The sequence below is a fragment of the Cyclopterus lumpus genome, chromosome 19, assembly GCF_009769545.1.
Source record: "Cyclopterus lumpus isolate fCycLum1 chromosome 19, fCycLum1.pri, whole genome shotgun sequence".
NCBI lineage: Eukaryota > Metazoa > Chordata > Actinopteri > Perciformes > Cyclopteridae > Cyclopterus > Cyclopterus lumpus.
The window spans coordinates 11814910-11840190 of record NC_046984.1 but is presented as its reverse complement, the minus strand read 5'-3'; the positions used below and the strand labels follow the sequence as shown (position 1 = coordinate 11840190).

Genomic DNA, 25281 nt, shown 5'->3' with positions numbered 1-25281 from the left:
ATCTACAAGAGCTCCCAGTACACACCCACTCAAACAGCTAAGGAAAAAAAACTAAAACATTCTGACCTTGATAAAAAAACTAACTTTCAATGTAAACTAAAGAAAACTATACGAGAAGAAAATCTACATATATGCCTGGAGTGGCTGCCGGCTATTAAATATGTTCTGCTGGTTCTCAAAATAAAATGTTTCCTCACATTACTGCATAAAATCAATGCCAACTGTTTAATATTATTGAAACATTAAAAAAAATATGGCCACATGATGGAGAATATCGGCATTTGAATGCTCGTGCATCGTGAACTTCCCTCAAATCGTTCTCTATCTTCATCATCCAATGAACATGAATCTGTCACACTTCTTCCTCGTGTCCTCCGTGGCTTTTCACATCTGCCAGTAGGAAAGTGCCCTCCTCAGCCCTGACTCAGATGGCTTAGTGTGTGTATGTTGCTCACTCTCTCCTCCCCTTGCTTCTTTTCTTTCTTTTTTTTTCTTCTCTCAAGCTGTCTTACTCTCTCCCTCCTCCTTTCCTCTTACTCTCTCTCCTCACTCTCTCAATCTCCCTCTCCTTTTGATCACTTCGGTCCCTTGCTCCACTCCCTCTCTCTTACTCCTACACAGCTCAGTCATTCACTCACACACTCATACCAGCTCTCCCTGGGCACCAACTCCACCATCGGAGATCCTCATTGTGTCTGCGTTCTGCCAGGTGGACGCACTCCCCACAGTCACCATTTCCACCCCGGAGAGTTCCACGCTGGCAGCGCAGCCCCTTCCCCGGCTGAGCATCGGGCGGAAGACCCTGGTGGCAGCTGCTGTGGGGGTCATGCTGGTCCTGATTCTGGTGGTCCTCATCCCTGTGCTGGTCAGCTCCGTTGGCACAGGTGGCATAGATGACAGTGCGAGCCACTACGAGATGCTGGGCACCTGCCGCATGGTTTGTGACCCCTTCCCCACGGCGGACCCAGGGTTGCACGCAGGGACCGATACAGCAACCGCTGGCCTACGGGTGGACAATGATGCGGATCTGAGTGACCACAGCATCGGCCCACCGCTGCCTACTTACAGTGCTCATGGCCCACAGGGCAAACCAGGACGTCCAGGTAAGCCTGGAGCCCCAGGACCACCTGGAGAGCCAGGCCCACCAGGACCTAAGGGTCCACCGGGAGATGGTGTGGACATTGTGCGTACTGGGATTCTGGGATTAGGGGGTAGAGGGGCAGTTAGCACAACCACATACAACACCACACCTCGGGTGGCGTTTTTTGCAGGACTACGAAACCCTCAAGAAGGTTACGATATTCTACGATTTGATGACGTGGTGACAAATATCGGCGGTAACTTTGAGGGCGCAACCGGCAAGTTCACCTGTAAGATTCCTGGCACCTACTTTTTCATCTACAATGTGCTGATGAGAGGAGGAGATGGCACCAGCATGTGGGCTGACCTGATCAAGAATGGTCTGGTGGGTAACACTTTTAACTCTTTAGAGAGAATGTTTCATTATTTCATGTTGAATTTGACAAATGGAAAATAACAGTTTTGCATCACAAATAGTAAAGACTTATCCCTTATAAGTTAAGAACCATGAATCATACACTGGGATGAACCCGCATGAAAATGCTCAGGGAAGAGTGTAACCAGTGTGCTTGCAGTCTAAATTGAGTAGTCATGCATTCATGTGAATAGTGATTTTAAATCTGACTTGGTCTGGTGTTATAGTCCAAGATTATGACAATGCACAGTGGCATGCTGCCAGATTGTGCATCTGTGCATATTACACATCCAATGATGTCCACGTTGAAGTGAGTGGAAGGAGGGCAGCGCTATCTCAAGTCTGCACACATCAAAACACAGCCTGGGGTAGTGGCTAGTTCAAAGCTGGTGCCCTTTGAAATACAACACACTTCCTGGAACCACGATGTGCTAGTATGCGTTATCAGTCCGCCTGTCAGATCCAGGCGTTTCAATATCGAACCATGATATTCACTCAACTTTTGTAATGTCTTTAAAGCCCCAGGTGATGACATTGATCAAACACCATGTAAATCTGAGGCTGGACATTTTCCTACAAACATCTGCAAAAAGGCTCCAGCGAGTGGAGAAAGTAACACCTGTACATTTGAATGCGATCCAGTATATTTGTAAAGCTAATAGAGATCTTTTTTATGGAGACTGTTACATAGAACTGTGGGTTCAATTCTGTGGCCGTAGTTGTTGGTGTCTAACTAGGTTGCATAGCGAGATACACCATGCTAAACACATTTTGCTGTCATATTAATCTGCATCATACTGTAAGGTATAATGCCTTATTTTCTCCCGAAGGAATAACATACATTACACAGCAATCCAAGACAACCACAGCTCATCCATAGCATTAGATTGTTAGGTACTCGTGTTACCCCATAACCCTCTATTGTTACTGTCAGCTTAATGACATGATGTCCTTGATGAGGACCCCTGAGCCTGATGCTGGTAAACTACATGATGTCAAATAGTATGTCCAAACACACACATTGTGCAACATTACATAGTAAAAAAGAAAAGGCGTAAAATGCAAATACAATTTTGAAATGGGAAGTGAAAAGTCAATATAATGGTAATACTAAAGGTATAGGTGAACAGTCGACAAAACCTGCTGACTTTACACTTTAACTAACTAGACTAAAGAGACAGGTATAGGCTACTTACTGGAGACAGTGTGAGAACTGGGAGCTAGATGTTATAATCAGAAGGATTCACCTGTTGGCTGACTATTGATTTGCTTAGACTTTCTTAAACTGCCTCCCTCAGCTTTCTTTGGAAGGCAATGGCATTGTAGATATTGTGCTATGTAAAAATACATTTATTAGTTTACAGTTTATCATTTAATATTGTCAAATCTAATCTATTACAATCTCAAACTTTCTTAAGAAACTAGGAGCTCCACATTACCTAAACATTAATACATGAATTCCTTAGTAGAAGCATGTATTATTTTAGATAGATAGATTAAAGTGTCACTGAAAATGTTGCCAAATCTTAATATCAATGTTGATGCTAATAGTTACAAAACACCAACACACAAATGCAGTCTTTATGTGATTAGGGAGGACCAATTAAGAACAGGCATGTACACTTGGCTTTAGGAAAACATGCAAACAAATGAAGAGAAACAACAATAAGATAAATAATGATATATGTATTTGGTCCAGTGGGGCAAAGTGATGTTGGGTGAGTCACAATACTAAACACATCCCTGGTTAAAATGACTATACAAGTTAGACGATTGTTTTGCATTTATGAAACAATATTACAGTACATTTTGTTTTCAATCAGTTTATTTTTGTGAGAGGTGGACATTGTCCTGCTGCAGATGGTGGATACAGAGTTCAGGCTGCATTTCCCTCATGTCTCAGAGATCCATCATCATGCTGTCATCTGTGGCTCAAACCAATGCAGCTTCTTGACAAACACGTTTGCTCTGCATTTGGCACTAATAGGAACTCCATATTCTTATTTGGGTTCTAACTTCATTCAGAACCTGTCGCCAGAATCTGGTTGAATTAGGGATTACACTTTTATGTTGTGTATGATGACGTTGCAGCGTAACAGCCAACCTGGCAACACGGATCATTTATACATAAGCTAAAGCTTAGAGCGGATAAAACTCTACATGCAAAGCAACTTCACCCAGCTTCACTTTTTACACGGAACGTGCGGAAGATATTCGGGTGTTATGCTCCAGATCTATTACCCTACGTTGACACGATGACACTTATATTCGGGATAAACACGGCATTATCAGTGCTCCACTCAGAAAAAGGTGGATGTAAGAGGCCAACGAACACGAGGCAAAGCGAAAGTATGCACTGCCATCCTTCCTCAGAGGCAGACTGACTCAAGCATGACCCTTTCAGCTGAGTCATGAGGGAAAACAAGATATTCACCACAGGGGACACACTTTACACAAACTCTCAAATTCAGTCCACGCGTCTTGCGAATACGCTTTTCTTAAAATAAGATTTAACTCATACATAAAAACAAGTATTGTCTCATGTCAACAGGGGAAGCGGATAGTCTGTTAATGTTAGCGCGCATCAAATGAACCATTTGTTTCAATGTCACCATTGACTTCAGTAATGTCATAGTAATATCAATTCACATGTTTGCATTTTATGATGAATTGATTAATTTAGCTAATATCTGTACGTTAATTAAACAAATCTTCATTGTAGATCTTTTCCTCAGCATTCTACCGTGTGTTGTCCGTGTGTGCAAATCATATTCCAGGTCAGAGCCAGTGCCATCGCTCAAGACCAGGACCAGAGTTATGACTACGCCAGCAACAGTGCCATCCTTCATCTGGATGCAGGCGATGAGGTTTTCATCAAATTGGATGGGGGCAAGGCTCACGGGGGCAACAGCAACAAATATAGCACCTTTTCAGGGTTCATCCTCTATGCTGACTGAAGACCAGACAGGACGTGGGCTCAGAGGTGAAAGGTCACAGCCAGAAGACATTCACCTGCCTGACTTTCACAGTGAGGTTAATGTTGCCCATAGCCACTGATCCACAGTCAGATTGTTTTTACAGATGTTTGGATCTGTGGTTATCTGCAACTGTCTACCTCCTCATCCACATGTCCCATTGCATACGGGGTGCCTATTCTAATGGACGCAAGCAAGCAACAAAACGGTGACAGTCACGTCACGTGTCTGAGGTTCAGTAACAATTCTGAAAGTGAAAAAGCCTCACAATCATTTTTGAGCTGTCATTTCAATTTCAAGTCTGGAAATCTAACAGTCGCGGTAAATGTGCAGTTTAGATTCTGTTAAAACTATGTTTTCTCATGCTGTTTGTGCGATAAGATGTTGTGCTTCAAAGACTGAGGAGATGTTTTCTGTCCCAAGAAATTCTAATTAGTCAAAAAGTGGATGCCAAAAAGAGATAATGATTGTTTTTCAATGGCAGACAATGTCACAGACTGTATTGTGTCTCAGTGTGATGATTTGGAAAATCATGTCATATCAGCCCATTATATTTGGCATATTGTTAGTGTATAAACTGTAAATTTGATATTGAATCTCGATGTCTGAACACAATCAAAGTAGTGTAGATACACCATATTGCGTGTCTATTTAAAAAATATAGCTGTTGATCGATAGTTGTACAATATATCACGTAATGTGCTCAATTGTAAAGATTTATTTATTTAACTCATGCATGCAACACCTGTGAAAATATTCTGTATGTTTCCACATCTGATAAAGAGAAGTACAGTAATTTTAAACAAAGTTTAAATGGGTGTGGGATTAAGGAACTTTTATTGCTGTTGCATTTCATTTTAATGTCCATGACTTTTTCATTAAAAAGGTTTTTTTTCGCATTTCCTCACACATTATGTGGTTAATGTCACCTAATCCATTTTTTCATCTGTTGTTTTAAACTCTAATGTTCACGTAAAGCCAGCCTTTAGTCCTGCAAACGTTACACATAAGACAGCCACGCCAGTGCGGCGAGAGGTAATCAACACAGAGATGATCACTGAGGGAAAGGGGAGAAATCACAGCTGTGTTAAATGCCAGATGAAGAGCAGGAGATGATTATTTGTTATCACAATCAAAGGAGAGATGTGTGTTTCCTCTAATGTGTGTAAAGACACTGAGATTAAGTGGTAAAAAGTCAGTGGACGGGTGTTATAACATATCATGACGAAGCTTAGATCAGTGTCGCCATGTAATCGAGGGCAAATTAGGCTCCGTCGGGACTGCGACACAAGTGTCAGAGACAGGAAAATAGCTTCCGGGACTAAACTGTGAAAAACAGTATATTTGTCTGTTTTCTTAAAAGCTCTCTTTGATATTCTGAAATTCTTTGGACATAGTTTTGCCTTTGACATGGGCCACGCAGGGTCCAAAACTGTCTCTTATTTAGTTTGAAACACCAAGTTAAGAGTTCATAAACTAAAGTTTTGAGGGTGTCATAATATGTAAACATGGAAATCATTTTTTTAACACACTGATAATACTGAATGCCAGTCCAGTGTTTCCTCTCAAGTGTAATTAAATTCAGCATTTTGTTTGTGAGCTGTAAATTGGTGTCGAGTTGAGACAAGATTTCCACACTGAGCAGTGCAAGAGCATCCTGTTTCCTGTTGAACGGCTCGCTGTAGTGAAGGCCAGGAAGCCCTCCGGTCTAAACTTAAGCTTGTCTTAAGACAGCAGAATTCCTCCAGACACAATTAAGACTGAGGGTCCGTGCCTAAGCAGAGGTCACTCGAGCCAAGGGGCAGCTGAGCACTAGCACAGGCTGCTTTCTCCTTGCAGGGTGTATGAGCACATCTTCAAATTAGAGACTTCATGTCACAATGTCAAAGACAAATGCCCCCGGTCTGCGAGAAACAGCTTTCACTGCTGAAACCATTGGAACTGAACATTGCCCGAGAGTCTGCAACATCTGTACTTTTCCTGAAGCCCTGCAGGAGAAACGCAAATGCACGAAAAACATTCTTATATAAAACAGCTTAAGAGACCAGAAGATTTAAAAGTATGTATCATTTTTAAAATATGTGAGTGAAGAGAGTCAGATGAAAATGCACCTGAATTAAAAAAAATAATTATTTCCCAGTGCACAAAAGGACTTTGGATGTGCCCTCGTGTTAGCAAATGATACAAATTATTGCATTGTGTTGCATAGATAAAACTGAACCCCTTATTTGGCCATCTACCCATCCTTTTTGGAGCCATTTATTGAGCTCACACAAGAAACAGGGGTAAGCCTAAAACCATCTGTGGAAGCCTTTGCGTAAAACTTAGAACAATTCTCTTGGCAGGCACCGTCTTTGCCTGATCCTGCAAAACTGGGTGATCCTCACTCAAGCTATTGTGCTTGTGTGGTGACAGAAACCCATCCTCAGGGGGTGTTTGGTTTTGATGGTGACTTTAGTTGAACAACCTACCCACCAGGACACTCTGGGGCCGAGGTTTTAATATGTGATGAAACAGCATCTGTACTGTATGCGGCACTTGAACCTTAGACTCACATTTCACATTCCTCCCTGACTTTATTCAGGTCCGGGGTTTGAAGGTAAGTATTCCTCTGAGACGTGCTTGTAAGCTGCTTTTTGTCGACGTGAGCTTTCGTCTCTTGCACTCGGCCGTGGAGATTTTCCACCGCACCTTCTTTTCATCATGTATAAGTCGAAGGATTTGAAAGATTATGTCTCTACTCCAAACTGGTTTTAATTGAGGTAATCTCCGGCGAAGGCAAACGAAACTGAAGGAAATTTTTGATTCATTCACTTCCTCCCACTCGCAATCAGTAAACTGAGATGGCTCCTGTTTGACATTTGCAGGGGCCAATTGGTGCAGGCGTGAGCCTTATCAGGCTGCTGCAGAGTGTGTGCGTGCGTGCTTGTGGGTCCATGTGTGTGAATGTTTTGGCCAGCGTGCCGGTCAGCGTGCGCGTGTGTCTCTGCATGTGTCTGTAGTCTCAATGAGACAGGAGAAGGCTAGGCTTGGACAGAGTACCTCGTCTGAAATGTCTGAAGTGACGTTAATGAGCCCTCGGTGTTGTTATCTTTAGCATCCCCACTTACCTCACCAGGGGAGATCCAAAGTAGAGGCAGATGCTTTAATTGTCAAGTTAAATAGCCCTTCTTGCTCATGTACTACACTTCCTCCCAACAACCGCTCAGCCTGCACACACTTACATGCACCAGTGGTTTTACGTGTGTGCACGGCCACCTAAGATGTTTTCTTAGATTTTAACACAAGAGAAATCTCTACTCACAAATAGACCCACGTGGACTAATTCAGTTATTTTAATATGTTTGGCATGACACACACACACACACACACACACACACACACACACACACACACACACACACACACACACACACACACCGGAGAACCCAGAAGAAAACATTACTGAGAGTCTACACAGCCATGAGAGTATCTTGGTGAGGCTGCACTCAATGATAATGATAACATGCTGATGTTAAGCATGGTATAATGTTCACCATCTTAGTTTAGGTTTACGTAACCGAGCGTGTAGCATTGTCCAGCTGCGACCAGGGTCCAACAACAATAACAACTCTCATGCAACGAGCACATTCTATGCAAGCTGCTGAAGGTAAACTGCATGTTTACACATGCTGCTTTTGCCTTTTAATGGTTGTAACAGTAAATTACCCGACTTTACAGGAACGGTGTTATTCCTACATTTCGATTGCAGGTGATGTGTTCACTGTTACGTACATCGGTAAGTACGTACGTACAGCTGGGGTGATAGGAATGACATTCTTTTGCATGAATTTTGTTAGAAACCAAAGTTTCAATGTTTTAAATACTGACCTGATGATGGCGTTAGAAGAAATCAGTACAATTCAGCGTCAGGAAGACATGAATATGCATACCACATGTCATAATAATCTACCCAATAGTTGACATTTCACTCAAAACCTCATGATGGCACAAGAGGAAAAGTCAGTTGATCACAAAAGTCATTTGGATTAATCATTTGGGAAAAATGAATTTCTATACAAAACGTCACGATAACATATCCAATAGTTAATATTAATATTAGTTAATATTAATATTTCACTAAAAGACCCAAAAAAAGGACCTGCTGACGATGCTAAAGGAAAAGTCAGGTGATCACCAAAGTCGCTAGGCCTCATGAATGTCTGCACTAAATTTCAGGCGTGCATTACTTTCTGAACTAATCCTTAAAGCTTCGATCTGAAATACAACATACCATTCTGAAAACTATTACTGACTATAAAAAACAAAGATGTCTGATACATTATTTTCAAATGTGGACTTGCATGGTGAATGGTGGCATGTTTATGCATCAATGAATATGGTAGGTTAACAAATTAAATATTCCTTTTATACAACATCACGTCTACAATCCTGTCATGCTTTCATAAGGAGGGCTCTGTTAACATGGAAACCTGATATGCCCTCGAAATCTCAAAGAACACAATAAACGACATGATTACAAAGAGGTAGCAGGGTGCTGTCTCTGTGAGACCTTAAATCTGTCTTGTATTGTGAGAAGCACAATGCTCTCATCACTTTCTGCTGCTCTCTCATCAGTCTCAGCTTTATGGATGAGTGGTCAGCAAAGCCAGTGGGGAGATATGCATTTGTGATAAGCTCTCTTGGTGAATTGTTTTTTAATTTATTACTGCCTTTAAGTCATAATGCTCAAGAAAGGATATGCATTCCCCCCCCCAGACCTGCTTACTGTGGATCCTTTTGACTCACTATTCCTTATTGAACGTATGCTCTAAAACAAACGATGTTTGCATGTTGCTCGTAGTAGTTATGAAGGTTGTGCCAACTAGTATCCAGATCAACTAGATCTAGTATCTGACAAAAGGTGCTTTAAAGATATTTTAGTAGTTAAAGCGGAGAACCCTGACCGGCTTTCATAGCTAAACAACAAAAAACACAAAATACACGTGATTTCACAGGCTGTATATTCAATTTCATATCACCGTTCTCGTGTTGTGTGTCAACCTTCGAGCGGGAGAAAAGCAACTGGTTCAAAAAGTTGGCTGATTAAAGCAAATTGGGCATTTAAGGTATTTCCTCTGTAGTGGTGGTATGGAGCGTTTGATTTGATCTTCTTTAAGAGAGGGTGCCTGTTTTGTTTGTCTCACGCACAATGACACACATGCAGGTGCACGCGCCAGCAGTGACAGGGTACACACACATTCCTGCTAATGGTTTCACACTACTCCACTAATCCACAGGTGGCTGTAACACGCCAAGTTATGCAGCAATGTGCCAACAAAGGCGGGGAAAAGGGAAGACTGCAGGTGACTCCTCTGGTTGCAGAAATAATTCTGCAATAATTCTTGCAAAAAGCCAGGATGGCGACGACCAAAATGTCGACGTGAAGGTGACTACGTCCACGTCTATGCCGTCGGCTTAAATACTTTTTCTATTTTTTTTTATTCGTAAAAACCTTTTATGAGGAAGGAAATTAATGCATTCATCACATTTGTGAGAGTTTAATTTGTGGTCAAAATATTGTGACCACTTGTAACTTGTGAGACAAGCGTGCAAGCGCAAATTCCTCCCCTTTCATTACAGTAGATGTGTGTGTGTGTGTGTGTGTGTGTGTGTGTGTGTGTGTGTGTGTGTGTGTGTGAGTGTGTGTGTGCATGGCAACGTGCATCCTCCACTTTCTCCGACCATCATCATGCTTGATGTGGGGACTGTCCAGTGTGTCAGTGACTCAATACCAACGGCCTTGTTCCCTCATGGCCCTGACTGAACCGGGGCTAACGCGCAGGGACAGGCTGAGTCATGTGGCCGGGGACGCTCCGCTGGCGTGTTGCCTGTCTCTTCACCTCACCGCAGTCTCGTGGATGCAGCCTGACAACAGGCTACGGCGGCGCTGCATGTGCCTCTTCCTCAGCATGACACAAGATGCCAGAGTTCAAGAACACTAAAGTCGTTACAGTTGCTCGGGCCAGTTTATTCTACCCGTTGGTGTCGAGCTGCATTTGTGCAAAGGGAGAGCGGCCACGCTACCAGTGGCCTTGTGGGTTCTTCATCATTGCTCTTCTTGTTAATTTTGTGCTTCATCAAAGTGATAAAAACCCAGGTCAAAACATGTTTTTTCTCAAAGAAGTGATCCTGATAAATGAATATTGAATAGATTCAAAGCGCTAATCCGTCCTCAGCATGAAGCATTTCAATCTCATTTAAAAGAAAATAGTCACCACAAAAATGATTCTTTGTAAATCAATTACTCACCCCTAGCTTCAGCACATACATTTGAAAACAGTTTGTGGAAAATTACCCCACTTTTCAAATCTTCTTTAATACAATGTGGTGTTCATTTGGTAAATTACGGTCCCATTTAGAATATACTAGATGATAAGGCAGGGTACATTTAGAGGTCGTTGCCTTACAACTTCAACCCTTTCACAGTGTCTATTCAGCTCGTGAAAGTGAATTTGCTTGACTAAAAATGAGCTCCATCCTCTGGTGTCAGTTCTGGTTGCAAAAAGCCAGGATGGTGACGACCAAAATGTCGAACTCCAGGCTTGAAAACGGCAGAACGCGAACCAATGGGTGACGGGAAGGTCATATACAGTCAATATATACAGTCAATCTCATTTAAAAGAAAACCCCAAAGAGGATCCTTTGTAAATCAATTACTCACCCCATGTAAATGTGTGTAGAGAACTTATCATAGCGTATAGCTTCGGCCTGCTCTGACCAGCGTCCGGCAACTATCTACCTATGCAGGTTTTCTTCATGTTCAGTATTTTGGACTAGTCACAGTTAAACCTTGTGTAATAGTGAAACTCATTACCCGGAGGAGATTTAAATTATTCTTGATTCCTGAATCCTTGTTTTAGTACTTTTATTTAAGTAACAATCTATTCGGCCATCATTAGTTATATCATTTAAACCTGTGCTTTTCCTACTGTGACATCAAGATGTCTTCTGTGAAAAGGGACCACAGCAAATATGTAAATGCACTGACTTTGTTAGTTCCTTTACACTCCTGGGGCAAAGTTAACGTACCAATAAGAATCATAGAGGTGTAAGTCGTCTCATCCTAACAGCTGCTACAAGACAGTCCTGAGAAGAGGTCTAATGTGATATTGCTATTACATCCCCCCCCCCCAAAAAAAAATACTAAAATGTGTCTATAACTGCAAATGTCTTTTATTCATTCATAATTCAGTAAAAGGGCACATCTGAAATAACAACCACTGATGAATACTGAAAGTTTGTTACCCTTTAGGGCGACACGTTCTTTCGTTGTGGAAATGAAAAAAATAAATAAAGAATTAGCCCCTCGAGTGAACAATTCAGACTCAAAACAACTGACTAATGAAATAGTTATTAAAACATTGTTAGACCGTCAATTATCAACATTAGAGTTTGGTGCAACGCTTTTAAAAAAAATATTTTGTTGGCCTTTTCCCAAGCAGCTGTCAATAAAAACCCTCAGATAGGAGATTCCAAGATGTAGACACACTGCGGTGCCTTAGGCCAGCTCTCTGAACATGATGCTGAGATTATGGAAGTCTTTACCCCCTGCCATCAGGAAATGATTTGCTCCTGTGGAGGACCCACCGCACACAATAAAGTGGGGTATCTATGCACTTACACAAAGTGTAACAAGGCAACTTCAGACTTTCACCTTTTAGCTTGACACCTTCAGAATTAAACCCAATTTATATTCAGACTGAGACTTCACCACCCTTCCGTGCCTGCAGCATTCACACTTGCTGGTACAGATATAGTCTTCCTTCCCCGCACTGCATCTGGCCTCTGTCTGTGTCTGAGAGAGACGGAGAAAAGGCACACTCGGAAATCTCTCCCGAACAGCTGGCTGCTGTGATGCGTGTTGCCCTTTGAATTAGAGGTATCACAATGTCACACGCGATTATCGGGGCAAAAAAAAGAAAGAAACTCGCAGCAAAGATTTGTATCGCAATAGCTGGAGAACATTTTATAAGTACATGTTTATTGTACGCTTTGTCTCTTTTTTTTGGTCAAATTGATTACGCTCAAAACACGAGCATAGGGAGGTGGAGAGAGTCTCTAACCATATCTGTAATTATTTAGGAGGTGCTGGATTAATTACAGGACATGATCATATGTGTATTATTAACATGACATGAGTATTTAGTTTTGAATGATCATAGTCAATACCAGTATACACCTCTACATCGAATCACGGTTTTCATTGTTGTATTTAAAGCAACCTAACAATAGCCCATGCTCTTCATCCTGGCTTTGTTTTATGGACATTTGTATGTACTGTTTGAAGATTACATTGTGTCTGTGGCTACGATGTATATATTATATTATATGTACACGTAGCCATGCAGCCTTGGTTCATTGCCCCCCACCCACCGCGTCACTCTGCATTAATTCTGCTGTGGCTTGATACAAACAAATAGCAGACCAGTAGGGGCTTTGACGGACCTCAGTGCCAAGATGATGTCACCACGCCTGCCCCTGGGCATGAATTTTAGGCCTAAGTTTTAATGTGGATGAGAGCAAGGACATCACAACTGACCGTTGACACAAGTTAATTATTTTCTTCTCCTGAAGAAACTGTGTTCACTGTGTTTGAATATTTGGTTGGTTGATAAGTTTCAATATTGCTGATATGATTTATAGATTTTATCATTGGGGCTCGAGCTGCAACAATTTGTCAATTAATCGGTTATTTGATAAACTGAAAAAAATACTATTTTGATATTCAAATGCCAACTTGTATTCTTTTCATCGTCAGACATGATTTTACATCGGACAAAACAAGACATTTGAAGACGTCTCCTTGGGCTCTGGGAAATTCTAACACACGTTTTTCCCATCGATCAGTCAATACAATAAACAGCCTTGATAGGTGCACTTTACACAATTTATTTCCTGGGTCCTACTCATCCTGTGAAAACAGTTGAATACAGTCCTGTCTGTGTCTCTGAAAGAAGCTCAGATGATGATCCCTGGATTGGGCTTGAGACATAAAATACTACGCCTGTGTTACAAACTGGAAATGTGTGGTTTGAAAGCTCTGGGCATTCACTTGGAAGATATACACTACTGAGTTGTATTAAATATAAGATCCGGTGCTTTTGGAGTTTCACCCATGCTGGTGATAAAAGTCACGATATGTCAGCAGTCTTATTTTAATCTATCTCTTAAAAGTCCCTGAGTTTACTGGAGTACTTAACACCCCCTTTCATGTCATCATTAACTTTAAACTATTATATAGTCTAATGTCTGTATACAAAGTTGTTCAAAGATCTTTTAAAAACATATAAAACCCCTCTGCTTTGATGATCAATTGAGTTCAATATGTTTTTTCAGCAAAAGAAGCAAAATTACCTTATGAAACATTCTTCAAACTACTACACTTCTCTTTCTCGTGCAGTAAAATCCCAGCGTATGCAAAGTGGATATTTTAAGTCCCAAATCTTTGTGTGCGACAAGAAAGAAATTCCAAATAAGTTGTAATGTCACAAGAACCTGCTTGAACAAATATGTAATAAATTCAGATTTAAAGTGACCACAGGGAAACTTTCTCCAGCTTCAGGAGAAACATTTGAAAACAGCCTTAATGTTAAACTGCAGAACCATCAGTCTGCACAGTAAATATGATAAATAATGTTGAGAAAGAAAAGGCCTCCAGCAATAAAACTAAGGTTTCAAAAATTATAAACTGAGACCGTTGTTACTTTAAAACAGTATTATTGCATCATTTATATTTCAGTTAAGCAGCTTGTGTTTCAAATGCTGTGTTTTAGTAACAAGTGTGTGTGCACAGAAAAACTAAACCACAGACTTAGTAGTTACAGAGGGAAGCTTCAAGTGTAAGAAAATACAGTGAATATATATATATATATATATATATATATATATATATATATATATATATATATATATACATACATTAAGTCTGTTAGTATATGTAAATTGACTGTTCCCATTCAAAATGGATTGTCAAATAGTGCTGTCATAAATCTTGATTATACAGGTTATTAACATGCAATCATAACATATTCTGTAGGCATCGGATCGTTCATATTGGGCATTTAATGATTTTTTTTCCCTATGAGTATTGCAACCAATTAAAAAAATATTCGTCACTGGAAATAGCGCTGGCATTTTGTACTTAAAATTAAGGTGGAAAATTGCAAACAAAAAAAATGCTTTGAGTCTCGATGCAGACCTTTGAGTCTGCATCGAGACTCAAAGGTATCACCTTCATATTTTTAATGTCTCTGAGCAAAAACAAGTGAGATTGCACGTTCAGACTCCTCACGCCAAACCACATTTGGCAGTGCATTTTGTGTCAATAGTGTAAGTCAGTGTTAACTGCAAACAGAGCATGTCACGCCACTGAACTGTAGTGGTGGGTGCTGGGAAACTAATCTCACAGTAAATTGCACCGGGACCTCCCGACGGGACTTCGCCTGCTTCGATTCACACACTCATCTCTCACCGGATCGCGGACCAAACTTTCTCCTCCACCTCATCTCTGCTGTTAGGACAAAAGTATCTTGGCTGCATACAGCAGGATCCCACCCAGACCAGTCGTGGCAGCAAGAGCAATGACCCTCACTAAGAGGAAGTCCATGGAGTCCTCCAACTTTGTGTGCAATTTCAGGACCTGCCGGTGGGCGTCCTCTCGGCTGCCAGAGTTCTCGATAACGTGATTGGCCATGCCGCGCTTTTCGTTCAGCGGCATCTGTGCAGCCACGCGCTGCTCGGCCTGCTCCTGGGTCAGGCCGTCCCTCTGCATCAGGCGCAAGAGCTGAGTGGCAGGGTCACTGAAAAGGAACAGACAATGGAAGTTATTTTTGGTGCCTTGTTAAAAAATCCAGAGGCGGTGAGTCATGCTCACCAGGCACACAGAGGGCTCCAGAGAGGTAACCAATAACTCACAAAACTGGGCTTAGTGGCCAGTTTATGTCACAGACGAGCTTCAAAAGTGTCTTACCAGTAAACTACGACAGTGTGGTTGAGAAACTGAGTGAGACGTCTGGTTTCAAAGAGAAGGGGCACATCCAGCACCACATAGCGGTACCCTAGGGAGACAGAAGAAGATGGTGAAACAGAATCAATTAGTGTCAACACATTCGCACTAACATTGTGAAAATAAGGGTAACAGAATCATTCTTTTTCTGTAACACACAAAAACTGCCGCAGTTTATTTTAAGGCACTTGAGAGATCTCGAGGTGCTAAAACATTTATATGGCGAGTGGGAGTTATGACTGGTGCAGTAGGTTTTACTTTTTTTAAAATTATTATAAAGTGATAGTTTAAAAGATCTGTGTGCAGCACCTATTTACTACTTTTATCTCAGTTGCCTTCACCTGCCACCATAAATTGTGGTAATATTCTAAAATATCTCACTATTTGGCTCACAGATAGCAAATACAGCGTTGTGAGAAATAGCCAAAGACTCCAACGCCCATTGCTGCACTACAAAACAGCCGTCGCTCACTTTCAGTAAATGATCCTCCTTTTTCAATGTTACCAGATACCGAACTAAGTTCCTCCCTCACCTCTGAGAAAGTAGAGCAGGATCTCTTTGAGCATTGCTTTATGGATCTCTGGGTGGGTGATGGAGTTCAGCAGCTTCCTCTTTTCCTCGTTGGCGAAGATGAGTTCACCCAGCTTCTGCCTGTCGATCTCTCCGTTCTCGAGTAGGATCTCTGGCCCAAAGTGGTAGACGATGCGAGAATAGGCAGGAGTGTGCGGCTCCACAACTGTTATCGAGAAAAGGCAACAACATTTGGTCTTTTTAACTCACAAAACAATGGGAAAAAAAAGAAGTTTATTTTAATGATCGAGTCAATAACGCAATATTGTTGCACATAGATTGATAAAAGATATATTGGAAGGACGATTGAAATCTATTTTGTAACAGACTCATATCTTTAGCACAATGCCTGTATTGAAAATGGATGGATGGATGGATAAACTGGACACTTTTCACCTAGTTCTGTGACCTTTTTATCTTCACCACGTAACTACATCATCCTCCCTGCAGTCAACGGAGACAGACGTCATGATTCATGCACTCTCTTCAATCATTTAATGAACCTCCTACAGGTCTCTTTATGTCCTTTCAGTATAATAATAAACATTAGTAACATCAGTGACGCAAGCCATAGGGGTGAATATGGTGTTTATTTGCGGGTTCAGCTTCATGACAGTTTCGACAGGTGATTCAACCGAGTTTGTATTAACGTTGTAAATCGAACTAGTTTGGGACATTCGCCTACCTCTCCTGGCCACAACATCTGCATCAATAATGGGGCACCCAAGCTCCCGCAGCATTGAAGACACTGCGCTTTTCCCTGAGGCTATGCCTCCTGTCAGCCCCACCAGGAACATCTGGACGCAAAAACACAGAGATGTCCAAGCAGTACAGTAATAGTACTGTTACGGCAACAGAAATGTATACAAAAATAATAATGCTGCAATATATATATATATATATATATATATATATATATATATATATATATATATTGCTCTTATTTACAAACAAATCCAGCTTTAGACACAAAGTTGTTTTTATGCCAGCATTATTCATTTTTTTAATTAATGTGTGAAAAAATATATATATATACATACATATACTTTCCACTTGAAGTGGAAATACACAAAGTAAATGAACAGGAATATACAGCAAATACACCGTAGTGTCTATATACAAGGAGTTGTTGCCATATTTAACTAACAAATATCCAAGAAGGGGCCACATAAATGTCAAGTATTTCCAGATTATAAAAGGTGTCATGAGGTTTAACAACACGCCCCCTGCTGTGGAGGTGTTGCGCTGCACGCAGCTCATGTACTCCTGGTGTAAACTCGGCTTGTTTTGACAGCGCTGAAGTTATTCTTGACTTGGCACCAAAATAAACCGGAACAGGCTGTACAGCTTCTTAACGTTGGAACCAACTCACGTTATAAAAACACTGCAGAGAACGACCGGCTGCTTACAAACACTTAAGTGACTTCGTCACAGTTTTATCAGAGACTTCCACGAAGTAGTGTTGCTTTTGAACTCACCTCGTGATCGCGTTATACTCCTTTAATGAACGGAGCGTGCAGCGCGAGTCCCGTCGGGTGCGCAGCCACAGCGGCGGGGCAGTAAACAACCACGATTGCTGACAAGCTAACGTTAGCACGAGTCTTTATCAGGTCATAGTCACATTAAATATGCAATGAAACGAGGTCGCGGACATTTCCGCTCCGTCCTATTAAAACACGAAAAGGTCGGAGACAGTCGTATTGTTAGAAATTGTTGTCTTTAAATTGGACTTTTAACCAAGTGATTGCTAATGACCTAGCTTCTGAGTGTGACGAGTGCCACCTCAAACATCTTCCGACGTTTCTTTACGTTGGTTCCGCCTCGCTGATTTCCCCATTCACAACTTGAGGGAATACGACAGTGTTGAAAACCAAACTCAACGACAGACACCATCTCCAAAACGTGTTTATTTCAATGCAAAAAAATATTTGCATGAATGAAAATGCAAACAAATGCAAACACAGTTTTATGAAATAAATCCATTGTTTTGTTTCATGAAATAAAACGTAAAAACAATATTTTTAAATCAACAATAAAAATAAAATTACAACAAGTTCATTCTCCTGTGAGAACATGTTCAGCTTGTTGATCTGTACTTTGTTTTGAAGATGGCATCTCTGACAGTACAGGCAGACTGGGGGGATTGTGGGAATGTTTGGACCTTTTTCCTCTGTGGAGCGTTTTGCCTCCATTCTCCCCTTCTTCCCGTTCCAGCCTTCCTCTTTTGACAAAATGGTTTATTCTGGACTCCAGGCTCTCGCAGCACGGACGCTCCAGCAGCGGCCGGTAGTTTCTCTGCCTGCTGCCTTCTATTAGCAAGCAATGATTAGAGGACAGTCCACCTGTGGATGGAAACAAGTGAAACAATTTATATTTAGTAGACGTTTTGATATATATAATAGACTGGGTCCAATATAAGTATTGAAAGCATGCATATGGAGGTAAATGATCTAATGCATTACCTTGTCAAAATGTCAGAAAATATACACATATTTTTGTGTAGAGTAAAAAAAAACTAAAGAATATATTAATATAATTACAGTATACATGGTCTGTTGTGGATGTTGTTCTGGGCTGATGTTGGATTCCGAAATTATTATCCCAGTCCATGACATTTAAAAAAAAGTGATGAGGTTGTCAGGGTCCGTTTATTTCAACATCTCACCTCTGGCCTCCAACCCCTGGATCATCCCATGGAGGACGTGGGTCCTGACTGTACTCTGGGTCCAGTGTTGCTGTAGTGCAGACAGGACGTGGGTCACCTCTTCAGTCTCCTGTTTCCAGCTCAAACCTTCAAAGTGGCAGTCGTAAAGCACCAGCGGGTAGTCCACAGCCATGCTAGAGACAATACAGGAGATGCAATTGTAGTTCCACTGTATGTTTGTTACCATTATTGATGAAGCTTGCACAGGAGATACATTTGTTATACTTGTGTAGGATATGGAAAACGTTCCTCCATTCACACCTGTATTGGGGCTTCCTGGGGTTGCTCTGAACATCCAGGAGTTGATTAATTATCTCCGGGGCTTCCAATTTCTGCCCTATCAGGAGAAGCAGTGCCATCATGCATCGTACCTGCAGCATAACAGTGGGAAATTCACTGCCGTAAGAGAATGCAAATGTCATGAATCATCAATGAAAAAGAAAACAACCCTGAGTGAGTTTCTCTTGATACCTGGTGGTAAAGGAAGCCCAGTCCTTTGATCTCAAATATGAAGAGGTCATACTGGTCGGCGCTGGAGACGAGCTGAGGCCGCACAGGCTTGACTGATGCTGACAAGATGGTCCTCTCAAACTGCAGGACTCCGTTGCCCACATCCATTTTGCACAGGTTGCGAAAGTCATAAGTGCCCTCGTATCTGTTGAGTGTTAATAGGCTCTAAATATATAAATAAAAACGGGGACTTCGAGGGGTGACATCAGGGTTCAACACTTTGTGTCTTCACCCACCTTTTTGCAGCATCTGCCATCAACGTCACATCCAACGATCCACGGGGGAAGTAGTACCGGTACGTGCGCGACTGACAGTCGAAGCGTGCACTGAAGCCCTCTGCTACTGGTGACCAGTCTAAGATCCTAATGTCCTGGGGCAGGACTCTGTTCAGCATCTTCACATACGGAAGCTCAGCACCAGTAGCTTTATTCTTGGCACCAACAACAACATGTTCAGGGACCGTGACTCCCAGTCCGCCACAAAACTGTGTGGAGCGCAAATCAATGGTTATGACCTGTGGAGAAAAGACAGTGTTCATGTATGCAGGCCATTTTATTGTTTATGCTGCTGCCTCATGATCCCTGATTTATGGAGTTAAATCTCTCCAAGCAGTCAATAAATGATACTTTGAGTCTAGGTGAACTCACTTGGGAAAAAGCACTGACTCCTTTATCGGTGCGACCACACCGGTGGTAGTTGGAGCTCTGTCGATCCTGAATCAACCGTGTCTTTAGCAAAGCTTCAAAGAGCCTGGCCTCCACAGTGTTGTCGGTGTTCTCCTGGACCGCAAACCCCTGGTAGGACCATCCCAGGTAAGCCAGCCGCAGAGCCGCATGGCGCCGAGGGCTGGCATGGAAGTCAAAAGGACGCTCTTTGCCTGCTTTCTTACCCTTTTTACTGGTGCGAGTATTGGATTTACAGTCTGTGTTTTCAAGAGGGGATGGATCGGACGTCAGCTCCACGTCATCTCCGGGTCCACTCCTCTCCTTCAGCTGGGACTTGAGCTTCTCCAGGTCTGCCTCCAGCTCCTTTATTCGCCTGATTAAAGCCTCTGACATGCTGCTTCACAAGAAATGGAGAGAGGACAACTTTAATGACTACAAATGTCAACTAACATGCACGTAGACATGTTTAATTCAAACCAACGTAAGCAGTATATCTTGTACATTTGCTTCATTCACAGTTGATGTTAACTCAACATGCAGCCTAACAGCCTCACAGCTATGACGAGCTACACGCTACATTTACAGCCTGTTCGCTCAGCTCGTGAGCTCTGTTACATGGCGGATATTAAAGCAAGTGCTGGCCGTAAATAATGTCGCAATAAAACAGTTACTCTACCTTTTTTGTTTCAATGTCGCTGATAAACTTCTTGTCTCGTTTGTTTTTCTTGGTTGATGGCGCACACGTTACTTTTCGTGGTTTGCTCGAGTCGGACTCATTTTGAAACCGTACGCATTTCCTGAAGGGAGGTTTCCGGGAAATGTAGTTTATTACTTAAATGGTTACATCCGTGCTTGAGAAGTATTTGTTTTGCGAAAGGTATGCCTTACTAGGTCTACCCAAATAATAATGTGAATAAAGAACACAATTCCTCAAAAGTTTGTTCAATTTAATTGAACCTCTTAAGGACAAACGTGCTTTTTTTTTAAATGAACTGCATGCTCAAAACTCCTAAAAAAAAAAAGAGCCAAAGAACCAAACCGCAGCATGCAAGAGTGTCATGTTCATTAAATTCTACTCCCTGTGGTTGATATGCTGTCCCTTTATTCCTGTATATCACTGTGTATGTTCCTGTACTGGTGAACATGAATGCTCAGTGTACAGTTCACTGGTTTCATACTGTGGCTACCACTTATTATTTGGACTTACTATAACATAACATGATGACCTGTGGCTCTCAGCCTCGACTGCAGACAAGAGATGCCCTGTTTGAACCAAACTCCAGTTCTGTTCAAAGGTCCACAAATAAGAAACTTTAAAAATGTTTAAAGAATATCTCAGAATCATTTTGTGCTCAGCAGAGAAAGGATCTAAATCTAGACACAAAATATGTTCAGGCCCATGCAAAACGGTTCATCTGTACGTTCAAATTCAGCTCAAAAGAAAACCTTAACAAATGGTTGTATGTCAAATCATTTGTTAAACATGCACATTAAACCACTCAGACAGAATTTATCACACATTTATTGAAAATATTCCCAGTAGCATGAAATGTAAACATGAGACTATTATAACAGGCCATTATAGATGCACAATATGTCCATTTGTCAGTAAGAAAGAAGCAATAAAGTGTCAGTTGTTTTCAAACATATCAGTGACATGATCATATGAACTTCATGTTTAATCTTCATGTCAAATTTAAATAAAGAATAGATTGGAAAAGCAAATAAAATGGGTGAATAGTGATGTGAGAAGTTGGCTGTGCTTGACCACGATGACCAGCTCAGGTTTTCATAGCTTTTTTATTTTATGTTGAGGCGAAAATGCATGGACATGGACATGGACCGGGTAAAAAGGTTGTAAATTACTAGCAGCAAATGAACTCAAAGACTGGTCAGACAGATTCTTTTTCTTTCTCTGTAAAATCAAATTAATTCCGGACTTCACCACCTGGGGCAAACAGGATGAGATAGGCTTCATTATCATTCATGTCGTTACTTTTCAAATGTCTGCATTACCATTTCTTGCATGAATATTTTATCATGCAAATTGTTGGAAAGTGCATATAGATTATTTAGTAAATGACTAAATCATCCAGAGAGTTACATGTTACATGATTTTTCTCCAAGACAAATGCAGACAGCAGAACTCTGAGGAGGACCACACGGCCAGGAAATACTCCATGTGTCATTTGTTCACAGAAATGAAATGTCTGTTAACTTGAAAGGAGATTTCCCAGCAGACTGTTGTGCGTACTTTCTCCTTGTCCTATCCACAATCTTGACTCTTCACCACGCAAGCAAGAATCAGGCGCGGCATCATGGTTCTTCCAGCCCACACTGGTGGACCAGTAAATGAAGCCGTTTGCACCACAGCACCTGAACTGTCACATGGATTACGACACACAAAGAGTTGCGCTTAAAGGCCACCTCTGGGGTTTGTGGCTCTGTCTAAACATGGTTCTGCATAACACCAACTCAGAGCACATATTGACATGTCTTTCCTTCAAAGTGTATCGTGTGGAAATGTAAGAAAAGTGTGTATTCCACTTTCGAAAAGTAAGTGTCAAACAATTATCTGTGTAAAATAGATGAAAATGTTATTTAGATTTACAAACACTTTTTGAGGAGATATTGTTCAGTACATAACTGCTTCTCCAGTAATGATTGACTGAGCATTTTAGTATTTTCGGGAGCATTTATATTGCCTCTCACGGCTCTCAAGATGTCAACGCCTGAGACGGTGGCTCATAGATAACCGTGCTAACAACGCTTACAGCTAAAAGCGATGGCAAATGTGCTGTCAATAGGGGCTTTGAATATGTATGTCACTGGGTTCATTTAGCCTCTTGCTAATACAAAACATGAATATGGCGTGTCTCTTCTCTGGGCTGTATTCATGGGTCACCTTTTGGGTTTTGTTGTCGATGGCACTCTCCATCTAAAGGACAGTTTAAAGGGAGAATACAATATGACAATCTTAATATCAGGTTATAACCCCTATATGCTTTAAAAATAGAATGTGAATATTGGCCCAGTGGATGAGCTTGTTTTAAAAATATTTTTAAAAAAAATAAAAATAATTTCATATTTTTACGCCGGTTTCCAAAAATCCTGAAGGGTCAAAGCAAAAGCCAAAGCTCGGCATCATGGGAGAGGCCTTGTGACATGTCTTCAATAACTTATTGAAGTATTGTTCAATGTTTTAAAATGTGTAATTTAGTCATTCTAGCTGTGGGAAACTTTTCCCTTTGTTGTGTTCTGAAAGTAATCACTTTAGAGTAGGATGGTTTAGGCAGAGAGTTGTACTTATAATGTATCTTACAAATGTGTCATTACTTCCCAATATAAATCCCTTTGACTGTATCTTATAAGGTTTTCTGTCACTACACTTTACTGCACTGTTAAAACTCGTAATTGGCTCTCCCAGTGAATTCCACACAAGATATTTGATAAACATACAGAAAAATATCAAGATAATAGGAATCTTTATTCTCAAATAAATATAGAAATGCTCTTTTCTTTCTGTCGCAGTTCAAAGTGTCTGAGCACTTGGATCCGTCTACTGGAACTTGCTTCGGTGCTTCTTCCATCCTTTTGAGGACCAAAGTCTTCCTCAGAGCTTCTTCACCAGCAGCAGCAGGAAGCCTAACCCGACTCCACCGGCTGGAAAGGGACCGAGGCCTCTGGCTGCAGCACAATAATCATCGTTTTCACAGTCGAGTGAGTGGCTGGGATGCTTGTGACACGCTGCCAGTGTCTTCCATTCTTCACATCTCTTTATATCCATTCAAGTCTTTTTCTATGTCCATATCCTCAGTGTTTTCCCTTTTTTTTGCCTGCTTTCTTAGAGCTCAAGCCAGGGTGCATCAGGCTGTAAAGAGACCGTGCTGCTTTCTAATTTCAGACATAATGTCAGAAATTCAACTCTTTTTCTCTGTCCTCATTGTAATGGAAACTAACCTTTTCAATCTCCTTTAGAGAAAACAAATGTGATGTCGAAAAACACTTAAATGTCTTTCAGCATTCATTAAACCGAAACTTGGTATACTTCAATTGAATGACCAGAGCTCCACCCCACACATGGTTAGGAGGTCTGACCCAGATTAACAGAGTCTTATACTTATTGATAAAATATTTGCCCCTCCCCCCCCCCCCCCCCCCCCCTCCCCCCCTCCCCCTCTCGCTCCTGCCTCCTTCCCAATGCCGTCCTGCAGACAGGTTCTGTCTGCCTAAATGAGCCAAAACACAAGAAGACTAGACCATAATATGATTTGTTATTGTCCCTCTGCTTTCAGATTTCAGTATCAGATACACAGAAGAACACTAATGACACATTTCCACCACACCATTTCCACTCATTAACCACTGAACCACAGCAGGCTCTTTTTGAACAAGTCATTTCCGTGTCCTCGTGAGTTGTAGGCCACATCAGCTTGTTCTTATTAGCCTGCAAAGAAATTCATGCTGAAGAGATGGAAGATGAATAATGTGGATAACTGCGGTTGAGCTTAAGTTCTGATGAATGCAATCTATTTTGTTATTTTCAAAAGGTTAATTGAACTCTAGTTGCGGACTTGTTTGACAGACTTGCTAATTTCTGCAATGTGAGGTGTACAACCACAGCAGGGCCCCATTCCACTTTTGAAATGGGCATCGGGGTTGCCATCACTTCCCCTTTAATGGAGTGATGGAGTGTGGCGTGTTTTTGGAGGAGTTTGTAGGAACACAATAACACAGTGCCTGCACGTCTTGAAGGATTTCATGGGAAAAGGAAGTAAAGTGATTACCATAGTGCTGGAATTAGAGGGAGAACATTCTTGTTCCCTTTCTTTGCTTTTCCTGTTTTGAATTCCACAAGACGTGTCCGATTTCCTCCTGATAAGGATAATTGTCGAGGAAAGAGGTGGGGTTGTGGGGGTATTTTGCTCGAATATTATCAGCTTATTGTACAATAATGGCTTTCTATAGTAAAAAATAAAAAGTAAAAAGTAAAAGGTTACCTTATATGGCTCGTTCTATGGAATGTGCCAAAGCTTAGAGGACCTGGACTCAGTGGGAGTAGCATATTTTTCCATGATGTCATGTGTTTCGTGTTATTATCCGTAGACATTTCAGATCGGACTCATCGGTTATTTAGTTTGGATACTGCGCATTCCATGCTACCTTTATCATCCAAGTGCAGGATCTACATTTTTGTATTCATAATCAGCCTGAAAAGGAATGCAATTTTACAAGTGCTCCCTGCCTTACATCTGTCTTATTTATTTCATGAATCAAATCGGTGTAAATTGTGCATGTGTGAGCAACATTTGTG

The 25281-nt window shown here is 41.3% G+C and overlaps 3 protein-coding genes across 4 annotated transcripts; 1 reads left to right on the top strand and 2 right to left on the bottom strand.

The window, feature by feature from the left end:
* Positions 1 to 808: 808 nt before the first annotated feature.
* On the top strand, positions 809 to 4452 carry LOC117748873 (C1q-related factor-like). Its single transcript, XM_034558990.1, has 2 exons — positions 809 to 1465; positions 4273 to 4452. Exons 1-2 carry the CDS (start codon positions 827 to 829, stop codon positions 4450 to 4452), a joined length of 819 nt encoding a protein of 272 aa, XP_034414881.1. The 5' UTR covers positions 809 to 826.
* Positions 4453 to 14417: 9965 nt separating this feature from the next.
* On the bottom strand, positions 14418 to 17877 carry dcakd (dephospho-CoA kinase domain containing). Its single transcript, XM_034559473.1, has 5 exons — positions 17567 to 17877; positions 16774 to 16885; positions 16051 to 16254; positions 15482 to 15569; positions 14418 to 15311 (listed from the first exon to the last, which is right to left on the bottom strand). Exons 2-5 carry the CDS (start codon positions 16883 to 16885, stop codon positions 15026 to 15028), a joined length of 690 nt encoding a protein of 229 aa, XP_034415364.1. The 5' UTR covers positions 17567 to 17877; the 3' UTR covers positions 14418 to 15025.
* Positions 17878 to 17976: 99 nt separating this feature from the next.
* Positions 17977 to 20755, bottom strand: pus3 (pseudouridylate synthase 3). 2 transcript variants are annotated; one of them, XM_034558753.1, is made up of 7 exons: positions 20644 to 20755; positions 19950 to 20364; positions 19539 to 19816; positions 19264 to 19447; positions 19054 to 19163; positions 18754 to 18926; positions 17977 to 18430 (listed from the first exon to the last, which is right to left on the bottom strand). In XM_034558753.1, exons 2-7 carry the CDS (start codon positions 20358 to 20360, stop codon positions 18144 to 18146), a joined length of 1443 nt encoding a protein of 480 aa, XP_034414644.1. In that variant the 5' UTR covers positions 20361 to 20364; positions 20644 to 20755; the 3' UTR covers positions 17977 to 18143. The 2 variants fall into 2 exon arrangements, with proteins under 2 accessions (XP_034414644.1, XP_034414643.1); XM_034558752.1 differs by having other exon boundaries at positions 18058 to 18430; positions 19950 to 20361; positions 20644 to 20745.
* Positions 20756 to 25281: the final 4526 nt, after the last annotated feature.